This window comes from Rosa chinensis, chromosome 7, assembly GCF_002994745.2.
Source record: "Rosa chinensis cultivar Old Blush chromosome 7, RchiOBHm-V2, whole genome shotgun sequence".
NCBI classification, from domain to species: Eukaryota; Viridiplantae; Streptophyta; class Magnoliopsida; order Rosales; family Rosaceae; genus Rosa; species Rosa chinensis.
The window spans coordinates 26,823,535-26,845,224 of NC_037094.1; the positions used below are offsets into that span (position 1 = coordinate 26,823,535).

Genomic DNA, 21,690 nt, shown 5'->3' on the forward strand with positions numbered 1-21,690 from the left:
TCTTTTACGGCGTGCTACGAATGTATGCCGTAAATAAGGTGTTCGTGTTGGTCTTTCACGGCGTGCTATTTATGCGCACCATAAAAGACTTCTCTTATAGGTCTTTCACGGCGTGCTTTTATTGCATGCCATAAATGTTACTTTATATTTATAGCATCCTTATAATGTGCGCCGTAAATAAGGTTAACAATTTTGAGATCCCGCTTTTTTTTTTTTGTGCTAAATTCTAATTTCCCACCCAATCGGCCAATCTCTTACTAAAGAATTTCACGTCTGACAAAGTCACAAAACAGACGCTCGACCCAAACCCAGACACTATCAGGCTATCATCTCTCCCTTCGTCTCTCTTCTCTCTCACCCTTCTTCTCTTAATCCTTGTTCAAACTAATCCAATCATCCAAGGTGGGTGAATACCTCTGTCTCATCTCCCCCAAACTAAATTAGGGTTTCTTTCCGACCTGAGGATGAACAAACATGATGTGAATCAATAAAATATGATTTTGCTTTTGGGTGTAAAGTAATAAGGTAGCACAGGAAGGGCGAGTCTATCACCACGGTTGCTTACTGGGATTCGGCCGGAATGGGCATACCCTTGCCACGACGTTAAGTTCCTCGATTTCGAGGGTTTCTCTAGTTTCCAATATTGCCCTCTTCAGGTATGTTTTTCTACATTTATCTGTCTTTGATCCTTCCTTCTTGAATTATTGAATTGCTGATTTTGGTTTATATTTAGTAAATGTTGCTTTCAATTTGTATGAGACTTGCTCGGTCGGTTGCGTTACTGATCGGACTGTGTGTTTCCTTTTGTAAATCCTTATAGATCTGTCCATGTTTATCTTTCAATTAGGTCAATTGTTAAGAACTGAGTTGGATAATTATTCTATCCGATTTCATTTCATTTGGATTAGTTTCAGATTCAAAGATTTTGTCTACATTTTATTGAAATTCTGTTTTCTGAAGAGGTTATTCTCTTTCTAATTCAAGGTGTGTTTCTGGTAAACTAGGTTATCAGTAGAAGAGATTGTTTTTTTTTTTTTATAGCAATCATGAGTTTGAGCAGTGGAATGAGGAAATGTCTCTGCCAAGGTCTTGATGTGTTCAGAAGCACCGCTATCAAAACCAGGTCACTTTGATGTCATCTGTTGCTTATTTTGGTTGTTGCCATTGTATTTCGATAGCAAGTGTTTGCATAATGTGATAGTATTTACAAGCTTTAGATTTTAGAGAAAATAGTTGAATATGGTTTCCCGTGTAAGTAGTGTTCAAATGAAGGTCCTTATGTTTAAAGTAGAGTACTGTATATGTCTTCCTTGCTAACTGAAAATTCCACCTAGTCTAGGATGTACTACAAAGAATACAACTAAATTGTTGAAGTTCAGATGTTAAAATATGATAAAATGGAAAATATGTGGAGATGTGACGCTATTACACATTTCCCTCACTGCAATTTATCTGTTACCTGATACGCTAAAAGTAAGCGCATAATTTAACCCTGAAAATGTCATCGTTAGTATAGAATAAATAGGGATCGTTCTAACCGGGGATTGAGGGTACACCTGTAATTGCAAAAACAACTAAAGAATTAAAATAAGTATAAAGTATTATTTACAAAAATAAAACAAAGAATAGAAATATATACAAGCAAACATAAAGAAGGGGGTTTAGGATTAATAAATTGAAAATTAAAATAAATAAAAGAAAGGTAAAAACATATATACAAGGGTGGAACGCAAGGAACAAAGATCAAATCCACAATCATATGAATGAAATCCAATCACAAATCCTATAGTTGATTTTCTATGTCATGAGAAAGAAGTTGATCATGTGAAACGTTAGAAAGCAAACGATTTCCCATTTTTTACTTTCCTTGAATAATTAATCTAAGTGAAAGCACCTAAATCAATCTTATTGAACATGCAATCATAGTCTAGAAAGCTAGCTAATCAAGAACACATTCAACGCATTAAGAACAAAGAAAGGATGTCAACCAAAGTGCACAACCTAGTTATGAATAAGTTCACCTATTTGCAATCCTCCTTAATTGATTTCGACTTTTGTTCAAAGCCTTTACTACTTAAATTAGCTCCAATTACATGCATATATCCTAAGTTGGCCACCAAAGAACACAAACATGCAAAAGTTTTCTGTAAAACAAAATCAATCAAGCAATCTCACATAAGCAACATATAAATCAATATATAAAAATCACAATTTTATTTCAAAACATATAAACGGGCTTTAAATTTTGCCCTTAACGTTTATGTCAACTAGAAATCAAGTTCATACGAAATCAAAACAAAGAAAATCAAAAAGGTTACAAGGAATAAGATAGAATTACACCATGAAGGATGAATGGTGGAAAGCTTGAGACATTGGTCTTGGATCTTGAAAGCAAGGCTCCAAAGCTTCACGACACAAGGTGGATGATGGCGGCTAGGAGGCTTCATGGCTTCTTCTTCTCTTCTTCTCTTTGCTTGAAGATGCAGAGACTTGAAACTAGAGGATGGAGAGAAAGCTTGACGTTATAGAGAGAATTTTCTGATGTTTATTTACTAAGGGGGAGAGGTGTGTTGTGGTGGTGTGATGGTGTTGTGGTGGTTGGTCTAAAACGTCTAGAGAGGAGGCTATATATAGGAGAAGGCAAGGCTTCATGAATTTAATTTCCAAAGAATTTTCTGGTTGCACCACACAGCTTCGACCAATCACGTAGCGCCACGTCAGCTCTGCCATGTCACTCAACCAATCAAAAAGCTCCAAAATAATTCCATAATCTTTCCAAATATATTATTGCTGATTTCCCAAGATTTTATCTAATTTTTCTCTAAATTTTCGGCCAAAATAATCTTGAGTGAAAATAGGAATGAATCTGGACTTGTTTTGGACCTTTTCTCCCTTAAATCTCTCCATGACATTATCCTTAATATCCTCTCCTTGATTTTCTCTTGATTTTCATATTAAAATTGCAGATTTTATTCTCTAATTTCAGCCAACATATCTTGAGGGAATTGATGAATGAATCTGGACTTGTTTTGAGTATTTTCTTATTGCACAATCCCTTGAAACTCTCCCTTGATATTCTCAATGTAATCTCCTTGATCTTCTCTTGATAATTCACATTATCTCCATCATTTCCCATGCAAAAATCAGATTTAATCTCCCATAATATCTCTCACGTCATCTTCAAGCCATGTGGTCTCCTAATGCCTTCAGGTTTCCTAGCCTCATCAGGATTCCTGCGTTGACTAGGATTCCTAGTTGGACCAAGAAAACTCCATTTCTTCATTTCAGCTCATTTCTTCTCCATTTATTCCAATGTACCTAGAAAATAGAAACTAAATTAAAATTTATTTATTTAAGGAAATAACTAAGTAAAATATGAGGAAATAACTATTAAAATGTTGCATAAAAATGCTCCTATCATTACCAAGTCAGTATACTGCGAGATATTTATTTTCTATTTTCAATGCTTGATTTAGTGTTTTATTCTTGCATCTTTTCTGATAATATGTTTCGACAATTATGCTGATCTGAAGAACAACAGTTATGCTTGTTTTGACAAGTATTGATTTGGATTCCTTCTTGTCAGTATTCAAGATTTCAGGACTTCACGAAAAATACTATCATTATAGTACGAGTCAATCAGATTCTTTTAGTGCTTTTGTTCTATATTGATTTGTATTTGATTAAATCAAGCATCTTCATAGTTTGATATACCCATATAAAACTTTATAGTTGGTCACCTATCTAGTGGAGGGGATACTTTTGTTGATGGAGTTGTCATTGCAGCAGCAAGAGCATTGCCTACTTGGTCAGATGGGGATATGTCTCCAATCCAAGAATGGAAAGATGAGAGACAAAGGAATTATAGGAAGAATGTCAATAAATGCTTGCTGCATTCCTAACAACTCTAAGGAATTCAAAAATATCTTTGGTAAGCCTGCTACACAAATCCTCATTTATGGGAAAGTTGTTTTAATTGGATTGGAAACTCATTTTTGTGGTACACACTTAATTAGTTTATGATTTGTCCAATTCACCATATCATTATTCTTTTGGATAAGAATGCACACATCGTGATCTGAAGGGTTTTGCTAATACTTGATATCTCTAATTGATATTGTTGGTTGTTTCATGTTTTTTTTTCTTTGCCTGGGCTTTTTGTTAAATATGGGGACTGGAGAAGTATGACATGACAAAGTTATTTACTGGTGTATTTACTTCACTTCATGACAAAGTTATTTACTGGTGTATTTACTTCACTTCCAGATGATGTGAAACTTGACAACATACTCAATGAGAAGATGGCTTTAGTTCAACAATTCATTCGACCAGCTTTACTTCAACCCTTTGCTGAAAGCATGGATAAATGAATGGCTTCAGTGGTGTGATATTATGTGTTACAAATTTCATTTTATACTCATCTCATAGAGTTAATTCTAAGAGATATGTAGTGACATCTATTAGGGATGAAGATTTTATGAAATTTTTATGAAGTGTTAGTTCTTATGAAATGAGGGTAATAAGAATATATGGCAATTGAGCAAATAGAATTTTTTTTTGTTTGAGAAGACCTCATTTTAACTCGGAGTTCAGTCACTCATTTACGGCACGCAATGTATGCCTTAAGTATGAGGGATTTTACAGCATGCAATGTGGGCAGTAAATGACCAAAATGACATTTGCGGAACCACTTTTATGGAGTGTTAATTGTTCTTTTACAGCGCATTTTTGCACGTATGTCTTTTACTGAGCGAGCTTTTACGGCTTGTTTTTGTGCGCCGTAAATATGCTTTTACGGAGCACATGGTGGGCCGTAAAAGACCAATTTTGGTGTAGTGAATACAATAAAAAGAAAGTATACATACCAAATCCTGCTCCATATATATACGATCCACCATTGGAGTTAACAGGTTGAGACTGGAAAAAAAAACTAAATGTTCCTTAACTAATGCATCACATTTCCCATCAATAAACGATGAACTTGGTTAAATTTGGAAGGAAAAAGGTAATGAAAACAAGACTTTATATTATTGGCCTTACCATCTTGAGTTTGTGAGGGTTGGTAAAAGATACAACAGCTTTGAAAAGTGCAACATGAGGTAGTATGTGGATTCGAAGAAAAAATTGAAAAATTCAAATCATGGATTAGCTTACATATTATGTGTAGAAACTAGAGAGCTCAATAAAGTCATGTCGTTTATTAGAACCTTATAAGTGGCTAAAGGCAGAAGATCCATCATGAAATGAAACCACAACTAAAACCCAAAGAAGTTGAAATAAAAATAACATTATTATTATTGATCTTGCAGTCAACTTAGTCTTATGAGAATAAATGGTAAAAGACATATCATGATACTTTGGACACTAAGATTTGAGAATAATACAGATATCAAGATAAATTTATAAAACGTTTAATTTATCCCAAATCAGACCGCATATTGAACCACCAATAGTGAGTTTGATAAGCAGTGTTGCTTATTTATCAAAGTCACACACCCACATGGAATGAAATTAAAAATGCTGCATTTATGAAGTTAACTAGAAGTAATTTCATGCATAGCTTGTTGGTGTTTTGTGTATAGGTGCTTTATTTTACTTGCAACTCTATACGCATACACTAAATCGATAACAAATGAACAAATGAACAAATGAAAATTGTATGCTCCTTCATAAAGCCAACTAATACCAATCCTATCTACAGTAAATGATAAATACTTACGTGAAAACAAGAAGACATCATCTATATATGATCGATCACTTACAACAATGAAAGAGCAAGATCTGTTTCAAAACATATTGTCCAATGAAGTAAAAATCTCTTAGTTTAATTTATTCCTCTTATTTTAAAATATATTTCAAAGAAAACTCTAAACCCTAAGGTCAAAATCGCTTACCTGCTTATGAATATCTATCCTCTTTGACAAAGCAAGGTAATAGAGATCAAAAAGAAAAAAGTTCTTTAAAATCCTGAAAATTATTGTATATACCTAGTATAAGTAACTAGCATTACCCAGTGAAGTTATTTTTTGTGGTTACACCTGATGACTTATACACTCTGGTACTGCAACTCTTTGAAAGGAAAAATAAACATTAATAATTGTCGAATGCAAGCTACTATTGAAATAATTAATATCAAAGTGCAACTACAGGTTATCCACAACATGTAGAAGACAATGGCGCTGGTGAAAGACTAAAGGTGGTGAAGGACTAAAGGTAGCAAATCAAAGTACAAACATATTGAGAAACGTGTGCATGATTAATTCAAGAAGAAAAAACTAACTGATGGTGATTATCTGAATTTCCATTGCTTCCTTAGAAGCAAATGTGAAGAAGACAACAACAAAAAACATAATGATTTCCTAAGTTTGTAGTAACCGAACCTTAAGTATATGAATTGATCAACACATATTACTTGGTAGAATAAGCAAATGGTAAAACGTACCATTCAATAAAGTCACCAACTCACCATACAACTCCTAACCTAACGTCAATCACAAGAACCCCATAACCCCAGGAACCCTAGAAAAGCAAAAATGTGAAGTATCTATACAAAAATCAGATAAATTTATATCCCCTTAACAACAAAGAAACTCATGTAGCCACTAAAACTTAAATACCAACAAAACCCAACAAAACAAAATGAACTTTCAACCTAGAGGGCCACCATCAAACCCTGAATTCCACAAAAAATGATCAAAACTTGCCTCAATAGTTGCATAAATTTCTTAAAGACTCCTATGAGTAATATATTGCTTAACCATTCTGATATCCGCAAATTAACAACACAAATATTAACAAGAGCAAAACACAAAAGAACAAGAACCAATTAAGCAGTATATATACGAATAGCAAAATGTACAAAAAGGACATACACACACTAGTCCTTGCTGGTTCAGTTTTGCTTTCCTTGTATGACCAATGTTTTTCCAATGCTTTAGTCTTCCTTCTATTAGAGGCAAACTGTAATTTATTAGAGATTCTCTTTAAAATTTAAAGAAGGAAAGTTAAATAAACTTGTGAAATGAATTTTAACAGATACATGAACCTTTGTTTTGTTGGACCAATAAATGACGATGTTTTAGGAAAAGTACAACCGAGGTTGGCACAATTGGAAAAGTCGACCCACTAAGAAATGAGAGGTAGTTATGTGGAAAATTAAATAAACCTGTGAAATGAATCTTAATAGGTACATGAACCTTGTTTTGTTGGACCAATAAATGACGATGCTTTAGGAAAAGTACAATCGAGGTTAGGACAACTGGAAAGTCGACCCACTAAGAAATGAGAGGTAGTGATGTGGAATGTTTCCTCTCATGCACTGATTTTTATTTTTTTTGTTATCTTGATTCAAAGCGAAAAATACGAACTGTGGTTTTACTTGCTATATTTAAATGCCAGAATTTAATTAAATTCTATTCCTATAATTTACTTCCATGGAAATCACATGTCATTTCTTTTGCATGCCTTTTTATTTCTAGATGGGATAAGTTTGAGGTCGTATAAAAGCGAAGCACATTTATATAAGGTTTGCTTAGAGATAGTAAATTAATGACGAAAGTCATACATATATTTAGTGAATGAGTTGGGACCAAGTCTTTTAGGCTATCACTAATTATAAGTTCAATTTGAGCTCGTTAAAAAGTAAAACTTTAACATTTCTCGAAAAGTCTCTTCTTTATAAGTCTTGTTTTTGTATGTATGACATATATGTCTTTTGGTCTATGAATTGAATTGCACAAGTCATATCTAGAACAGTCAATACATCTTATCGCAAGTTTCATGAAAAACCCACAGCAAAAGATCTACCACTTATTATCCTGCCGTCCCATAAATCTTAACAGTCAAAACCGTTAAGTCAACGTCGGTGCTTTGAATCTCACTCAATATTTAAATTCTAGGAGAAACAAATAATTAACTAGAGATTGACGTGTACACATTATCTCCACGCGGCAACTGCCCATACATGGACGGGATATTCCCCCATATCTATATGCGCGCTCCCTCGTACCACTATAAAATCACCTGTGGGCGCTGCCAGTTTCTGTTGTCTCCACCGTCCGATCTCCCAATCCAACGGTCCGATCCCCCTCTAACAAAACGACCCCAGACAATTCAAAAGTTTGACTATATATCTCCTCCGCGAAACTCAAACCAGAGCCAAACAATACAATAGCAATAGAGCTGAACTATGCTCGATGAAGACGACGAAAACTTCGTGAGCCAAACCGCCCTTCTCGATTTCTGTGCTCGTCTCTCGCAATGGAGCTTCCGCTTATATCGCTAGCCGCTACTACTAGTACTTCCACGGCGTCGTTTGGCAGTAAGCTCGGGCTGTGCGATTTTCCGGTGACGAGAAAGAGGCGGACGGGTTTGTTCGACGGAGGTAGGGTTTCTGTGCGGCAGGTTAGGGCTTCGGCGGAGCAGAGGAGTAGCGACGGTATTAATGGAAGTGAGGCGGAGAGTGGAGGACGGCGGTTCACCAGTCCTGCCATGGAGGTCACCACATTGAATCCGAGCTTCAATGAAGCTGAGTATCCTGTTTGGGAGAAGATTGGTGCTGTTGTTAGACTTAGTTATGGAATTGGTGAGCTCTTTTTTTTTTTTTTTTTTTTTTTTTTTTTCTAAGCAGAATTTTAATTTGAAGAAATGATAGCTTTGATTATGATATCTCTGCCTATTATTTCACCAAAAAGAGATTTAATTTTGGTTTGCAATTTTCTTGTTTTGGTGTTTTGTTGAAATATGACCAAGAGATGTTAAGATAAAATTATATTATAATCTGTGTGCTGATTTTCAATTTTTCATGGACAGGTATATATGGTGCAATGGCTTTAGCGGGTAGATTTATATGCTCAATGATGGGTATCGATATCGTGGGAGGTTTCGAGTTAAATTTAGATGCAACTGTACAAGGGCTTGGATATGCAGCTCCACCAATCATGGCGCTTCTTTTTATACTCGATGTAAGCTCCATGTTTGTTTTCTAATTTTGAGTAATGGCATATATGATGAAGGATTTTTGTTTTGCACATCCTGATTTGAATGACATGGTTACTGGGGTGTGATGAAATGGTTTGCTGAAGCTGTGCTTTAATGCATGGGATGATTATATGTGGAGTTCAATTTTGTAGGTCAATGGAGGAAAAGAGGAAGGTAGATTAGGATCATGAGAGAATAAGTTTAGGGTTCTGTAATTAAACCCTTAACAGTAGCAATACCTTTATGTGAAAGTTTATAGAATTGCAATAATACTATCCCAATAGATCCAGATTTTCAGTCTTGGGAAGAAACTTGAGCTCACATTTCATTTTAGAAAGTGAGATACTTGTTGAGACTTGAGAATGAGCAACTACTATTCCAAGGAAGTGGAATAGATTATCCACGTCTTCATTATAGATTGTCCCCACTGCTCACTTGACCTAATCTTCTTTGTTCTGAGGTCCTGGCTTACATATGAAGTAGGAGAAATGGAAATTATTATCATTATACCCAGAAACAATATGGGGTTTAATAGGTTTCAAATTAGAAAATAACAGATGATACAGCCTCATATTGTTTCAAGGCATAATGTTATTATTTAATAATCTACGCATAGGATTGTGTTCTAACTTTCATCTTCAAATGGTTATAGGATGAAGTTGTAAAGTTTTCACCTCATGCACGTGCAATTAGAGACGTAGAGGATGAGGAGCTGCGCAGTTTCTTTTATGGAATGTCACCGTTGCAGGTATGCCATCTTAAATTGACCTCATTGTAAAGCATTTTATGGTTTCTGCTTGAATAAGCAAGAAACAAATGATATGCATGTGCCTTCAATGTTGCAGTTCATACTAATTGTTACTGCAAGCTCTTTGGGAGAGGAACTTTTCTACAGGGCTGCTGTTCAGGTATGCTATTGTTGTTCTCTGTTTTGGCACTGAAAGTTTGCTGTTATTGTAAATTAGACCCACAAACACACACAGTACACACACACACACATAACTTGAATCATCAATATGAAGCTGAAGATTAACCGTTCTGCGGGTTAGTAATACTTGTGATTGATTTCCTCTCATTTGTGTCTTTAAAGGGATCATTAGCCGAGATATTTTTGAAGGGAACAGATCTGGTGACAGACATTCGAGGAATGGCATCTCTGGTATTGCAGTTTTTCTTGGACGTTTCTTTCATCTCATCAGTAACAATGAACATTTTCTGATAACAGTATTCCCTTTATTTGTAGTCTGGGGTTCTACCCCCATTTGTCCCATTTGCTCAGGCATTTGCAGCAGTGATCACAGCTACTCTTACAGGTTCTTTGTACTATGTGGCTGCCTCTCCAAAAGGTTGATTTCTCAAAGACATTTTAAGTAACTTCTGTGAAAACATTACTTGTGCAATTGTGATGATCAATTGCCTGATCCTTCTTGCAGATCCTGCTTATGTAGTTGCACCAGTTTTACAATCTCGCTCTGGTCGTGAAGATCTGAAAAAGCTGTTTGCAGGTTCAATCCCTTGCCCCAGCATAAATTTCATTGCATCCATTTTGTTTCACATAATATTTTGAGATAAGCTAGTTTCATGTTTGTATTAGATGGTTAGAATGTGAAACATATGACTGGTATTTGCAATCATGGACATTGCTACCTTTAGTTTGGCTGATTCATGCTTGGAGCATGTTGAACTGATTCAAATTCTCCATAACTCAAAGCACCTAGTAATTTGACTTTAAGAAGTCCATAATAATTACTTTTGGTTGCCAAAAGAGATGGAGTCAAGAAACCGATATGTTTATAATTGTTCATTTTACCGTAGCATGCACATCTGAGTTATGAATTTACTGTTGTTTTCTGGTGGACATCCTGCAGCTTGGTATCAGAGAAGGCAAATGAAGAAGATCTACTCTCCCCTTCTTGAAGGACTTTTGGCCCTCTATCTCGGTTTTGAGTGGAACCAGGTATTTTTGATTCTTGGTTAAATTTTGCTTTTCAGTAGTTCACTGCCCATTATTCTTTGAAGACTATGAAGCTTAGTAATTGACTTTCTCGATGTTTTCATGTGGCAGACGAATAATCTTCTTGCACCTATGATCACCCACGGCATATATTCAGCTGTGATATTGGGTCATGGCCTTCGGAAGATACATGATCATCGTAGACGACTACATCAGAGAATCGAGCAGCTTAAAGAAGAAAGTAGAGTAGAATAGAATCATGAAGGAGCTTTACAGTGTGGAATCACCATATGTGGTGAAAAACTGTAAATTACATAGCAGAGCAAATGTTAGTTGTGTTAACTTAAAAAATTCAGGTATATATGTACGCTTTATATCAGTGTAATACATAGACGGTTGGTTCTTGTTACAGATCCCTGATACAATTATAGTTTCTGGAAAACCACGTCATATTGAAATGCAGGACCTCTTAGAAAGAAATCGTTGTTATGAACTAAGGTGGATGTCATTAATTAACTTTATATCACATAGTAGCCAACACTAGGCACACAGTACAAATTGAGATATCCTATGTTGTCAACTTAAAATCATACTTCCCAAATCGTCTGCCTCTGTGTTACACTGATGGAGGGTCTATGAGCTTGGCTTAATGTGTTCTTGTAGTTGTGCTACTTAATACAGAATTGTACGAGTAACAGTCATTCAGTTCTCTCAAATTTCAAGCTTCTAGGTTTAACGAAACCCACTACTTCCAGTGGTGTCTTAATGTGCATGAATATATGCCCGGTGAACCAACATTGTTACTCGACTTCTAGTAATGGTCACTGATTCTTCACCGAGATTAGGAACTGCAATTGTAAACTCTCCTAGAATGAATGACTGGGGACATTTATAAGGTGAATTGGAGAACGATTTAAACAAACAAAACCATAAACACCAGCTACAAGATTGTTGAAAACTCGGAAAGAGAGCAGAGAAACCTATGATGGAGGGAGAGCTGTGATGGTGTCGTTTACAGTTGGAAATCCGACCAAGAGGGAAAGTGAGAGACGGCCACGACCCACGAGGAGAAAGACAAGATCGAGAACGAGTAAAGAGAAATGGCCCCAGGTTTAGGTATTTGATTTTGAGTTTTTTATCACAAAAAGAAAAATCAATTACAATTTTTTAGGCGCTTTTTTCAGAAACACTGGTTGCATCTGAGCCAAGGAGTTCTAGGTAAAGGTGCAGGACTCCGTCTCACATTCAAGCTTCAAAAAACATGTCCGTGTACAACTGAATTTTAGATCCATTGATAGGTGACAAATCAATTGATTCCAAGTGCATACTAGAGAATAAATCTCAGAATGCATTCAAGGGTGTGCTTGGCCAGATGAGATAAGAGAAATGAAAGAAACTCGGTACAAAAAATTATAACTCTTAGTAAGACAAGTTTAAACACCGATCACTACGCTGAAAAGTAAGGTCACATTCTCCACCAAGCCACATTGAATAAGACAACTGATCCTGTCCCCTTATACACCTTTTCCTATGGTATATGTGAAGGAAGCTACTGCCATTAAACAAGGACAGGACATGCAGTTTAATTGCAGTAACTTGTCACATTGGAACTAAAAAGGAAAAAATGCAGTATTCATTCAAAGCATGATTTGGCAGTACCATTCCCCACTTGCAGCTTCCCTCATTATTCCAAATCTTTAAAAATTTTGGTACTTTCTTTCTTTGCTGATCCTCAATCTTCTAGTTGCGAGATAACACTTGCAAACACCCGGTAGCCTTCCGCCATATCAGAAAATAGGCAGTACTCGTTCTTGGCATGGTATGTGGACATCAAGCCTGAGCATGCAAGTGAGAGGACAACGAATGAGAACTTAATCATCATACTTAAAGGAAAGTCTATGTTTATACTTGCAGGTTAAACTAATTCACCATGACAACAAGATGATGTTATCAGGGTTGTTAAGTCATTTTAAGTTTCTACAAGTTTTTGAGTTAAACCAACATGCCAAAACAAGTAGTCTCATACCATATCCAGAAGTTTGAACATCGAATCCTTCATCCTAGCAGAACATAAAATGAGATATAAATAAAAAGAATAGATATTCAAAGGGGGGAGAGAGGGAAGGAAAGAAGACAACAAAAAATAATATAAAGGAAAGTCTTACCTGCAGCTCTCTAATGAGAGGCAAAGTTCCAGTAATTGAGTAAGGCTTCACATGGCCAACAACCTCTTCAGTAGCTTTGCATAATACATGAAAGCCGCGAGACTCCAGGTCACAAGCAACTCCAGATGATGTCTCATCGAAGCTTATTGTAAGTCTGAGGATGAAAATAAAATAAAAAATAATAATAATAAAAGATAAAGCATTTCTAAAATAATCAAGATGCCCAACTTCTTCAATAGGTTCTTCTTCAATAGGTTTATAAGATAAATGCCACAAGATATTAGATGACAACTGCAGATATTGTCTCATTAGCATAGGTAACGATGAAGAGTTTAAAATGGAAAACTACTTTCTTTTATACATAACCCAAATGCTTTGGATGTAGCTTTTGCCACCTTACTAACTGCTCCAACTTTCCAGGTTTAGCCCTAAATAATTCCATATTATTAAATTTGTATAAGGGAACTGGGAACCTATTCGACATGCAGAGCTACAAAATAGCATCTGAGAGAGAGAGAGAGAGAGCACCTTCCCCGCAAGTTTTCATCAGGCAGGACATACTTTGAAACTGGACCTCGTGAGTCTAGCTTTGTTATGTTTTCATTAATGTCATCCACATATTCTTGAAGCTTTTTCATCACATCCGTAACGCTGTAACAGTAATTTATTCAAGTTAGAAACTGAACCCAGATGCAATATTTAACATGAACATACAAGAGATGGAAGTTGGCAAATGGAGCAGGCTGCTTACTTGTAGAATGGAGTTAACCTGCAAAAAAAATAAAAATAAAAAAAAATTAGGAAAAACTATCATAACAAAAAAAGACTTGGTGAGGAATCTTATTAAAGGCTAAACCTACAAACAAAAGTAAGTGGGAATATTACAAACCTGACATCTCCTGAAATTGTACACTCAAAAGGAATTTGATTTATTCCACCACCTGGATCTGCGAAACGAAAAAGGTTGTGGAAGGTAAAAGCATTTTCTTAACATTTTCATCATAAGCTTAAGCCCTGGAAACTTACATTTCCATTGAGTTGGTTTCATGGTTGATGGTGTTGCATATCCATACACCTTTTCCTTATCATGGGGAGGAAAATCTCTATAGAACCGAGATTGGATCTCCTTCAGTGCTTCCATAGCTAGCTCCAAAGGGTTTATAGCCTGAAGATATTCAACATGAGCCTCAGAAGATAACTATGTATTCTGATTCATATATTAATTGTTCAATTGTCCCATAGGTAACCATTTAAATTCTAGCTCCTTTTCTTCCAACACCTTTACAGTAACAAAATATAACAGCCATTTTTTGCTACTTTAGTAGCACACATATGCCCTTAACTTTTAACGACACACAGTGCTTGTTGGGTACAATAAAAAGTGATATTTAACCATTTAATGAGGTAAAGAGTAATCTAGAATCTGCACTTCTTTCTAAAATTGATTCTTTATTTTCAAGCAATTTGAAAAAATAGCCAGCTATGACAATGGCTCCACTGTTCAACAAAACCTATATCGGCTCAAAAGTCGAAAACTGCCCCCATCACTTGAGGAATATCTATAGAAATCCGAAATCCTATATTTTACGCTACTATTGAGATTTGAAAAGCATGTTTTTAAACAAAATCATGCCATCTCTAATTACATAGTGACCTTACTGTTCTCCCCCCTCCTATAGTGAACAAAGACTTGAGGAATATCTATTGAAATTACATTATTGTTGAGACTTCGACAGACATGTTTTTAAAAACCATTATGCCATCACCTATTACCTCATCCCCATGTGGCCTTAGCGTTCTTGCCCCTCCTATGGTGAACAAAGACAATTCACAGAGCAGCAAAATGGATCAGTGTTTTGTATTGGTTCAACTACAGATACTGATTCTAGTGGGAAACTAAGGCCCTGGAAGGTTGGGAAGAAGCAAGCCAAACTTCTAACAATACCAGACACAAAAAATGCTTGGGCAAAATTCTGAGCATAAAGAAAGACTCAGTGACTGCTATCTGAGAAGAGTGGCTTCGAAGAAGAAAGCAGCGGATCTGTGTCTGTTATACAGTAGATTAAGCAATAGATATTTTATACTTCTCTAAATAAACATTGAGGTAGTCAATAATCTTATGTCAGAAGGACAGGAAACAATGAAGGTGTAAGGGACATAGGAGCCAATTACATTGAATGATTACAAGCTACACAATGAGACAAAGCCAGCACATTTAACTTGAGCCTACCTAGTTCAGTAACCTTAACTTCAAAGCGAAGCAAAAAAATCCCTCCAGCTCCAGTCATAGGAAAGATAGAAGTATCTTACTTTGTTATATTTTTTATGGAGGGAAAGTACCCCAGTCATAGGAATTCCTGTCCTTCAACCTTTATTAATCTAGTTCAAGTTGAAGTAGAATTCCAGGAGTCCCCATTTTTCCATTGTTACTTTTTGTTTAATTTTTTTTTGGTCAACATTTAACCAACAGAAAGCATTTCTCTCATCTTTTGCTTTTCTCCCAGCTTCTCATAACCTTGGTGGGGTGGAGGGAAGAAAAATAACAGAACTAAAAAACCAAATGGTGTGTCTTTAGATTTCATAAAAGATGCAACTAACAATTTGATCCAGAAAAATTGTGTACTGATTAACAAGTGCTAAAATGACCAAATGCAACAAAGTGGTGTACCTTGTGCGGTAAACCACTGTGAAAAAGCTTCCCAGTCACATGAAGCTTCCAAGGTATCGATCCACCAGTACCAATACATGGTTGTTTATCTGCTGTATCTATCCAAAACCTGGGTTGAAGCCCAAAATTATAAACAGGAATCAAAGTGGTGTCTCGTAGTTGCCCTTAGAGGCCCTAATTTCACAAGAATAGAAATTACTTACAAAGGACCATCCTTTAGCTTGTTGAGTAGCCCATCCTTCACAAGTGCATCCACACCAACTCCTGAAATGGAGGAATTCTCTTCATTTGCTATCAAGACAACCACCACAGTTGACTTCAATTTTGGTTTTGTCTGCGCCAGCCTTCTCATGAGCTCAGTTACAAGTGCAACATGCCCTAAGCAATCAGTGGTGCCTCGGCCACGCAGTTTGTCCCCATCAATGCTCAAGGAGAAGGGATCAAATTCCTGGAAATACAATAAAACAACAGTGAGATTCAGAACGAATCAATATCACCAACCAAAGATTGGAAACTACATTGACAAATATCAAGAGCATAGATGAACTAAAAATGAAACTAAAACAAATATGGATTCGAATTAAGCTAACAACACAGCGAGCTTCGTTTGCACAACACTCAATCGGGGTCTCCGAATCAGCGTAGCTAAATCATCAACACAATTACAAATTGAGCTACACAGACTACTAACAAACCTAACCATAGACAACAATAACAGAGAAAAAACCCGAAAATTCGATTAAAGAAAGAAACTTTCAGACTAGAAAGAAGAGAGCCAGAGGAACAAACCCAGTCATCAGGATTGGCAGTGACGACGTCCATGTGACACCCCACAAAGGACAGCACTTTCCCGGGCACAGTCCCCGGGTACTCCACAATCACGTTGCCCCTGCCGGGGTGGTAAGTCACGTGATTGATGAGGAGGGGTCCGCCGCCGGTGGTGGTGCTAAGGGGCAAGAGAGAGGCGAGCACGTGCTTGACGACTCGGTCCTCCTGAGGAATGAGGTCAGGGGGGTTGTTCTGGACGAACTTGGCCTCGCCGATGAGCTTGGAGAGGAGGGATATGAAGGAGTCCTTGTCGAGGTCGCCGAGGGTTTTCTTGAGGTCGTCGGTGGTGGAGGAAGCCATGGTTGTGGAAAGTCGGAATCTTTGAGGGTTTTTGGTTTTGGTGATCGACGAGAGAGGGAGAGTGGAGTGTGGATGTCGCGTTGGAATTGGAAACGAAAAGAATATATAACGTCCTTTATATATATGATGAATTACACCCTGTTTGGTTCGCGGAAAGTAAGCGTCGGGAAATGAAATTTGTTTCTTTCTTGTGTTTGGAATTCTTTTTGCGTTTGGAATTCAAAAGGAAAGGAAAACCCAAAAGTACTGTTCATAAAACACTTTTAAAATTCCAAAGCCCTGAAAGCATAAAGCACAACTTCAACCTTAAAGATGGAAAAACTTAACAAAAGACCGATCGAATAAAGTTGGAAAAGCTACAAAATGCAAAGGAAAATTGGACCCAGGATCAAGATATAGATTGGAGAAAAAAACAAACGATTTGAAGCATAAAAGACGTGGTTCAACTTTAACCATAAACTTTAATTTCAATATTTATCAAAGATGCCCGCTATTATGGTATCGAATAAAGTTGGAAGTTTCCTTAGCTGTAAAATGCAAAGGGAAACTGGAAAACTTGTATCAAATTAAATCTTCTGGAAAGGGGGTTAGATACTTTATTGCTAGATACCAAATTGCTAACTGTTATATTCTATTGAAAAAGGTCAAAGAACTGTTGAAATTGATCGTAAAAGTGGCATAGAATAAGTGAGATACCTTCTTCTTCTTTTTTTGAAAGAAACTGTATGCACTTTATGAAGAGATTAGTAATAAGTGAGATATCTTGAATTTGAATAATGAAGGATATTAGTAATCTACACTATTATCAAGAGAAAATGTATTGTTAGCCAAAAAAAAAATTGACAGAAATTATCATAAAAGATTAAAAAAAACTTTGGGAATTAATTAAATCATAAGGACAATTATGACAGTTATAAACTCACTATCTTTTCTTTACAATAATTGTTTTCTTCCATTATCTTTTCGTTTTTATTTTTTAAAAAAAATTAAAAATTTTGACACATACACAGCATGTGTGGAGGAAGGCTAGTATGTATAGAGATGAACCTTCGAGGTAGTGTTTATAATTCATATTTTTACTTCTTTTTTCTTTTATTTAAAATTAAAACTCATTCAAGTTAGGAAACTCATTCAAACATCTATGTTATTTTGGTGTAAAATAGGAGAAATGTATTGGCTTCAACGTTGTTATGAGGATACTACATACTCTAATTCCAAAAATGTCATCTTACCAAGAAGTGTCCATGAAAGAGAAATTAGCAAGGTGATCAAATCTATGTACTGTACCATTTGCTTCATAATAAATATGTCTATATTTAATAATATTATAACACTTTTACGTAATTGGAATGAAAACAATTATGAATCGGAGATGATGGGTAGAAATGGAAGAAATTATGAATCGGTATAGGAATCATTCATAAACCCATACCTCCCCTTGGCTATCAAATTAAGGGTTATTCAGGAATTGATTCCTGATAAATGAGGTGAGATTCACACTCATTCCAATACCTATATATGTTAGGAAATGCAAGAATCTCATACATTGAAATCATTCCCATACCTATATATGTTAGTTAACACAGGAAATCTCTTACATCGGAATTATTCCCTTCATTTCCATTCTCATTTCAGGTAAGTAAACGTGTCATTAATAACATGCAAATAAGTACAATAACCATCTAAGACACGACGAACATTAATAAAGTCTTCATGTGCCCTATTAAGAGTTATAGTGAGTGTTGCGTTGTCGCTCTCAATCTTCACATTGCTCCAACTTTATTAGATTGTGAGGAGAATACCAACATTAAGTGCTTCTACTATTCTGTATGAATAGTAGCGTTGGCAAAGAGGAAAGATTGTGCAATAGCACCACACATCTTCTAAATACAACCATTGCAATAATACTAATACCTCTCAACCCATTTTCATTTTTGAAGGCTTTATCAACATTAATTTGCAATGTCCTAATCGAAGGACAGTGCTACTTAGTTATATGTCTTTTATTTTATTTTTCAGCCACTGAGTCAAGGTGTTGGTAGTCCTCGAAGAATTGCATAGTCCCAACCAACACTTTAAATGGATCATAATCATCTCCATTACAGACCATGTGTTAAATAGCGAAAAGTGTGGCTCATGGCCCACCATTGTACTTGCATTGTCCCCACTTAACCACCAATTAGGTGTTGAATTTTAATCACAAAAAACCTCTGTACAATTGAGTGTGATCCACCCACTTATAAGCTATATTATCTTTTCTCACTTTTCTAATGTGAGATTTTTTCTCTCCAACACATCACACATCCCCTCATGTGCAACCTAACTCTAGGTCTGCACATGCAATCAATTAACAAATCCAATTGGAAATTGAGACTTGTGGCGACTTGGTCAATATAACAATCCAATGCCCAAATTTGACACTTGGTAACAATCCAATCGGAATTTTTTGATGGCAATATAAGGTACCCAAATTCAGGCCCATGACAATTGAAGATGTAATTAGAGAGAGACCCGCTCTGATACCATATTAAACAACGACAAATGTGACCCATAGCCCACCATTGTACCGTTTTTGTCCCAACTTAACCACTCATTAAATATTGTTGAGTTTTAATCACAAAAGGCCTCGATACAATTGGGTGTGATCCACCTATTTATAAGTTATATTATCTTTTGTCACTTTTCTAATGTGGGATCTCTCCTCTCCAACACTATATTATTTCGTTCATTCCAAATTACTCAAAGGAACATGAAAAATGTATTGATTTCCTGCTTGGAAAGAAATTGGTGACCATAAGCACCCAATCAAATTATGGTAGGCGGGAGATACTCCTTGGCTCTCAAGGTAATTATGTAGCCAGAAAGTAGTCATAACAAGACAGTCCTCGAGTATATGTTTACCATTTTTATTGGCCCAGTTGCAAAAACTACATAATAGCTTTAGCATGCAAATGCACCTTTAGAAGGTGAAAGCTCGTGTGGCTGATACTGATGGCTACACTTTCGCCGACTATCTCTTCATAGTTTTGTTTTTTAAAAGAGGAATTAATAACTTCATTGATCAAGCATTATTACAATCGGTTGCAATAGCTACTCCACACTTGGATATTAAAAACAAAACAAAAAATCATAGAAAACAACTAGTTGCTTTTGAAACCATAAGTTGAGCCTCTGTGTTGACAGAGTGTCTCACAAACTGTGCCTGAGTAGTCATAGCTTGTTGGAGGAGACAATGAAGGTCCACTAGAAGGAACCCCATCTCAGAGAAGTCCAATGTTGATGTAGGAATATAATGAACTATTTCCTTGCAATCAAACTCCACAATCAGGGGAATGAGGTGGTGATTGGTTGCAAACTACACTCTAATCATAAGAGCCATAAGCTCATCATTCGCGCTAAGTCAGTGACCTCCAGAGTGTGCTTGAGTCCTCCCAGGAAATATCCATCAGGATCTCGAAAAAGCCCTTTCAAACCTATTCTTCTCATATCTTAAGTGAAAGCTGCATCCCAATGTAGCTTGATAGAACTCAGCGGTAGTTTCCGCCACCATTGAACCCGTACTTGATGTTCCACCCTATTGGAAACACTGGCTGCCTTTTACTCTTCCCACCAACTTAAAGTCAATGGAACAATTTCAAAGGTCGGTTTGGCATCATCCTCCCAGACTTTGGCATTACGATTTCTCCAAATAGCCCATAAAAAGCATGAATAGAAGAGCAAAAGAGTTAGGAGCAACAGAGCTAGCCAATGATAGAAGCCAGCCAAGCACCTCCATAGTTGATGACACAACAACAATATTAGGTTATTATAGGATTGAAAAGTGTTAATGTTTAAGATTGAGCGGTAGCTTAATCTTGGTTAACGCAGGTCTGATGGGCGGACCGCCACTCGCAATATTCTCAGAGCTTCCGCTACCTGTCAAGTAAAATACAGAGGGCGTCAGAGGGAGACCGCGTTGGCGATTTTCTCTTCTCTAATGCCAAAGTCAGTCAATGTATTTATGTTGACAAAGTAACAGTAGGTAAGTCGTAAATGTGTAATTAATGAGGAGAGAGGAGAGAACCTTTTATAGGTCGGGAAGAGGCTGAGCTCTTCCATGTTTTCGATATGGGACTGATGTGCTTCAGTTCCCAACTTCTGGAGCTTCTGATGCTAACTTGGAGCAGCGCGTGGCGGCTCGTCAATTGTGATCTGGGGCTCAGGCGGTAACTGTTTGGCTGTGTTTCCGTAGGTCACACAGTTGGCAGTAGTTGGTACCGCTGGCTGTATCATGAGCGTGGCTAATTATAGTTAATTATGCTTGCAAATGCTTATGTAAGTATAAGCCCCCAAGTCCCCAGTCAAGGAGGCAATCTTGGTTGGGGAGTTGCTTAGCGGTTCGAAGCGTTACTTCTGCTAGACTTGCAAAAGAATAATTAGCGTCAGTGCGTTGTCAACTATGGACTTACTGAGAAAACGCTTTGTATCCTTTCGGGTGGGCCCCTGCTAGGGCCCCCAAGGAGTCCCCCACTCCCCGGCTAAGATAGACATCCGTTTGGTCGGTATATTGTTTGTTGAGGGGAGCTGCACTGAGCAGAGGGTGTTGGGTAGCGAGCCCAAACTTTGGTACTCGAGTGGCGGGGGTCAACATGTTTGGTCAGGGCTATCATAGACTATTGATGTGTCCCCGTGTCCTGGAGGGACGTAGCTTGACTGTAACGTCGCGTAGCGATCGTTGTCAAGACGAGGCGTTGCCTCTGGAATCACTGTTGGTGGCAGTCCCTCCGCTGATAGTAAGCGGAAAGCAGTGTCGCTGG

The 21,690-nt window shown here is 36.8% G+C and overlaps 2 protein-coding genes and 1 long non-coding RNA gene across 3 annotated transcripts; 2 read left to right on the plus strand and 1 right to left on the minus strand.

Moving 5' to 3' along the window:
- Positions 1-297: 297 nt before the first annotated feature.
- LOC112176336 lies at positions 298-4,415 on the plus strand. Its single transcript, XR_002926900.2, has 3 exons — positions 298-656; positions 3,787-3,931; positions 4,267-4,415. It is a non-coding gene; the product is annotated as an uncharacterized LOC112176336 (long non-coding RNA).
- Positions 4,416-8,078: 3,663 nt separating this feature from the next.
- On the plus strand, positions 8,079-11,413 carry LOC112176291. Its single transcript, XM_024314133.2, has 9 exons — positions 8,079-8,584; positions 8,812-8,963; positions 9,632-9,727; positions 9,825-9,887; positions 10,070-10,138; positions 10,223-10,325; positions 10,413-10,484; positions 10,848-10,936; positions 11,045-11,413. The coding sequence occupies exons 1-9, from the start codon at positions 8,260-8,262 to the stop codon at positions 11,186-11,188; spliced, it is 1,113 nt and encodes a 370-aa protein (XP_024169901.1). The 5' UTR covers positions 8,079-8,259; the 3' UTR covers positions 11,189-11,413.
- Positions 11,414-12,311: 898 nt separating this feature from the next.
- Positions 12,312-17,094, minus strand: LOC112176290 (acetylornithine deacetylase). Its single transcript, XM_024314132.2, has 10 exons — positions 16,556-17,094; positions 15,970-16,214; positions 15,767-15,875; positions 14,125-14,263; positions 13,988-14,045; positions 13,850-13,867; positions 13,627-13,749; positions 13,099-13,252; positions 12,960-12,993; positions 12,312-12,769 (listed from the first exon to the last, which is right to left on the minus strand). Exons 1-10 carry the CDS (start codon positions 16,892-16,894, stop codon positions 12,666-12,668), a joined length of 1,323 nt encoding a protein of 440 aa, XP_024169900.1. The 5' UTR covers positions 16,895-17,094; the 3' UTR covers positions 12,312-12,665.
- Between the last annotated feature and the right edge of the window lie 4,596 nt (positions 17,095-21,690).

Excerpts from the sequence above, each read along its gene's own strand:
- LOC112176290 (XM_024314132.2), bottom strand. The coding sequence starts at position 16,894 with ATGGCTTCCTCCACCACCGACGACCTCAAGAAAACCCTCGGCGACCTC. Across the intron at positions 15,876-15,969 it reads AAGCTAAAGGATGGTCCTTT|GTTTTGGATAGATACAGCAG; the intron begins GTAAGTAATTTC and ends GCTTCAACCCAG. Across the intron at positions 14,046-14,124 it reads GAAACCAACTCAATGGAAAT|ATCCAGGTGGTGGAATAAAT; the intron begins GTAAGTTTCCAG and ends TTCGTTTCGCAG.
- LOC112176291 (XM_024314133.2), top strand. The coding sequence starts at position 8,260 with ATGGAGCTTCCGCTTATATCGCTAGCCGCTACTACTAGTACTTCCACG. Across the intron at positions 10,139-10,222 it reads TTCGAGGAATGGCATCTCTG|TCTGGGGTTCTACCCCCATT; the intron begins GTATTGCAGTTT and ends CTTTATTTGTAG. Across the intron at positions 10,485-10,847 it reads TCTGAAAAAGCTGTTTGCAG|CTTGGTATCAGAGAAGGCAA; the intron begins GTTCAATCCCTT and ends GACATCCTGCAG.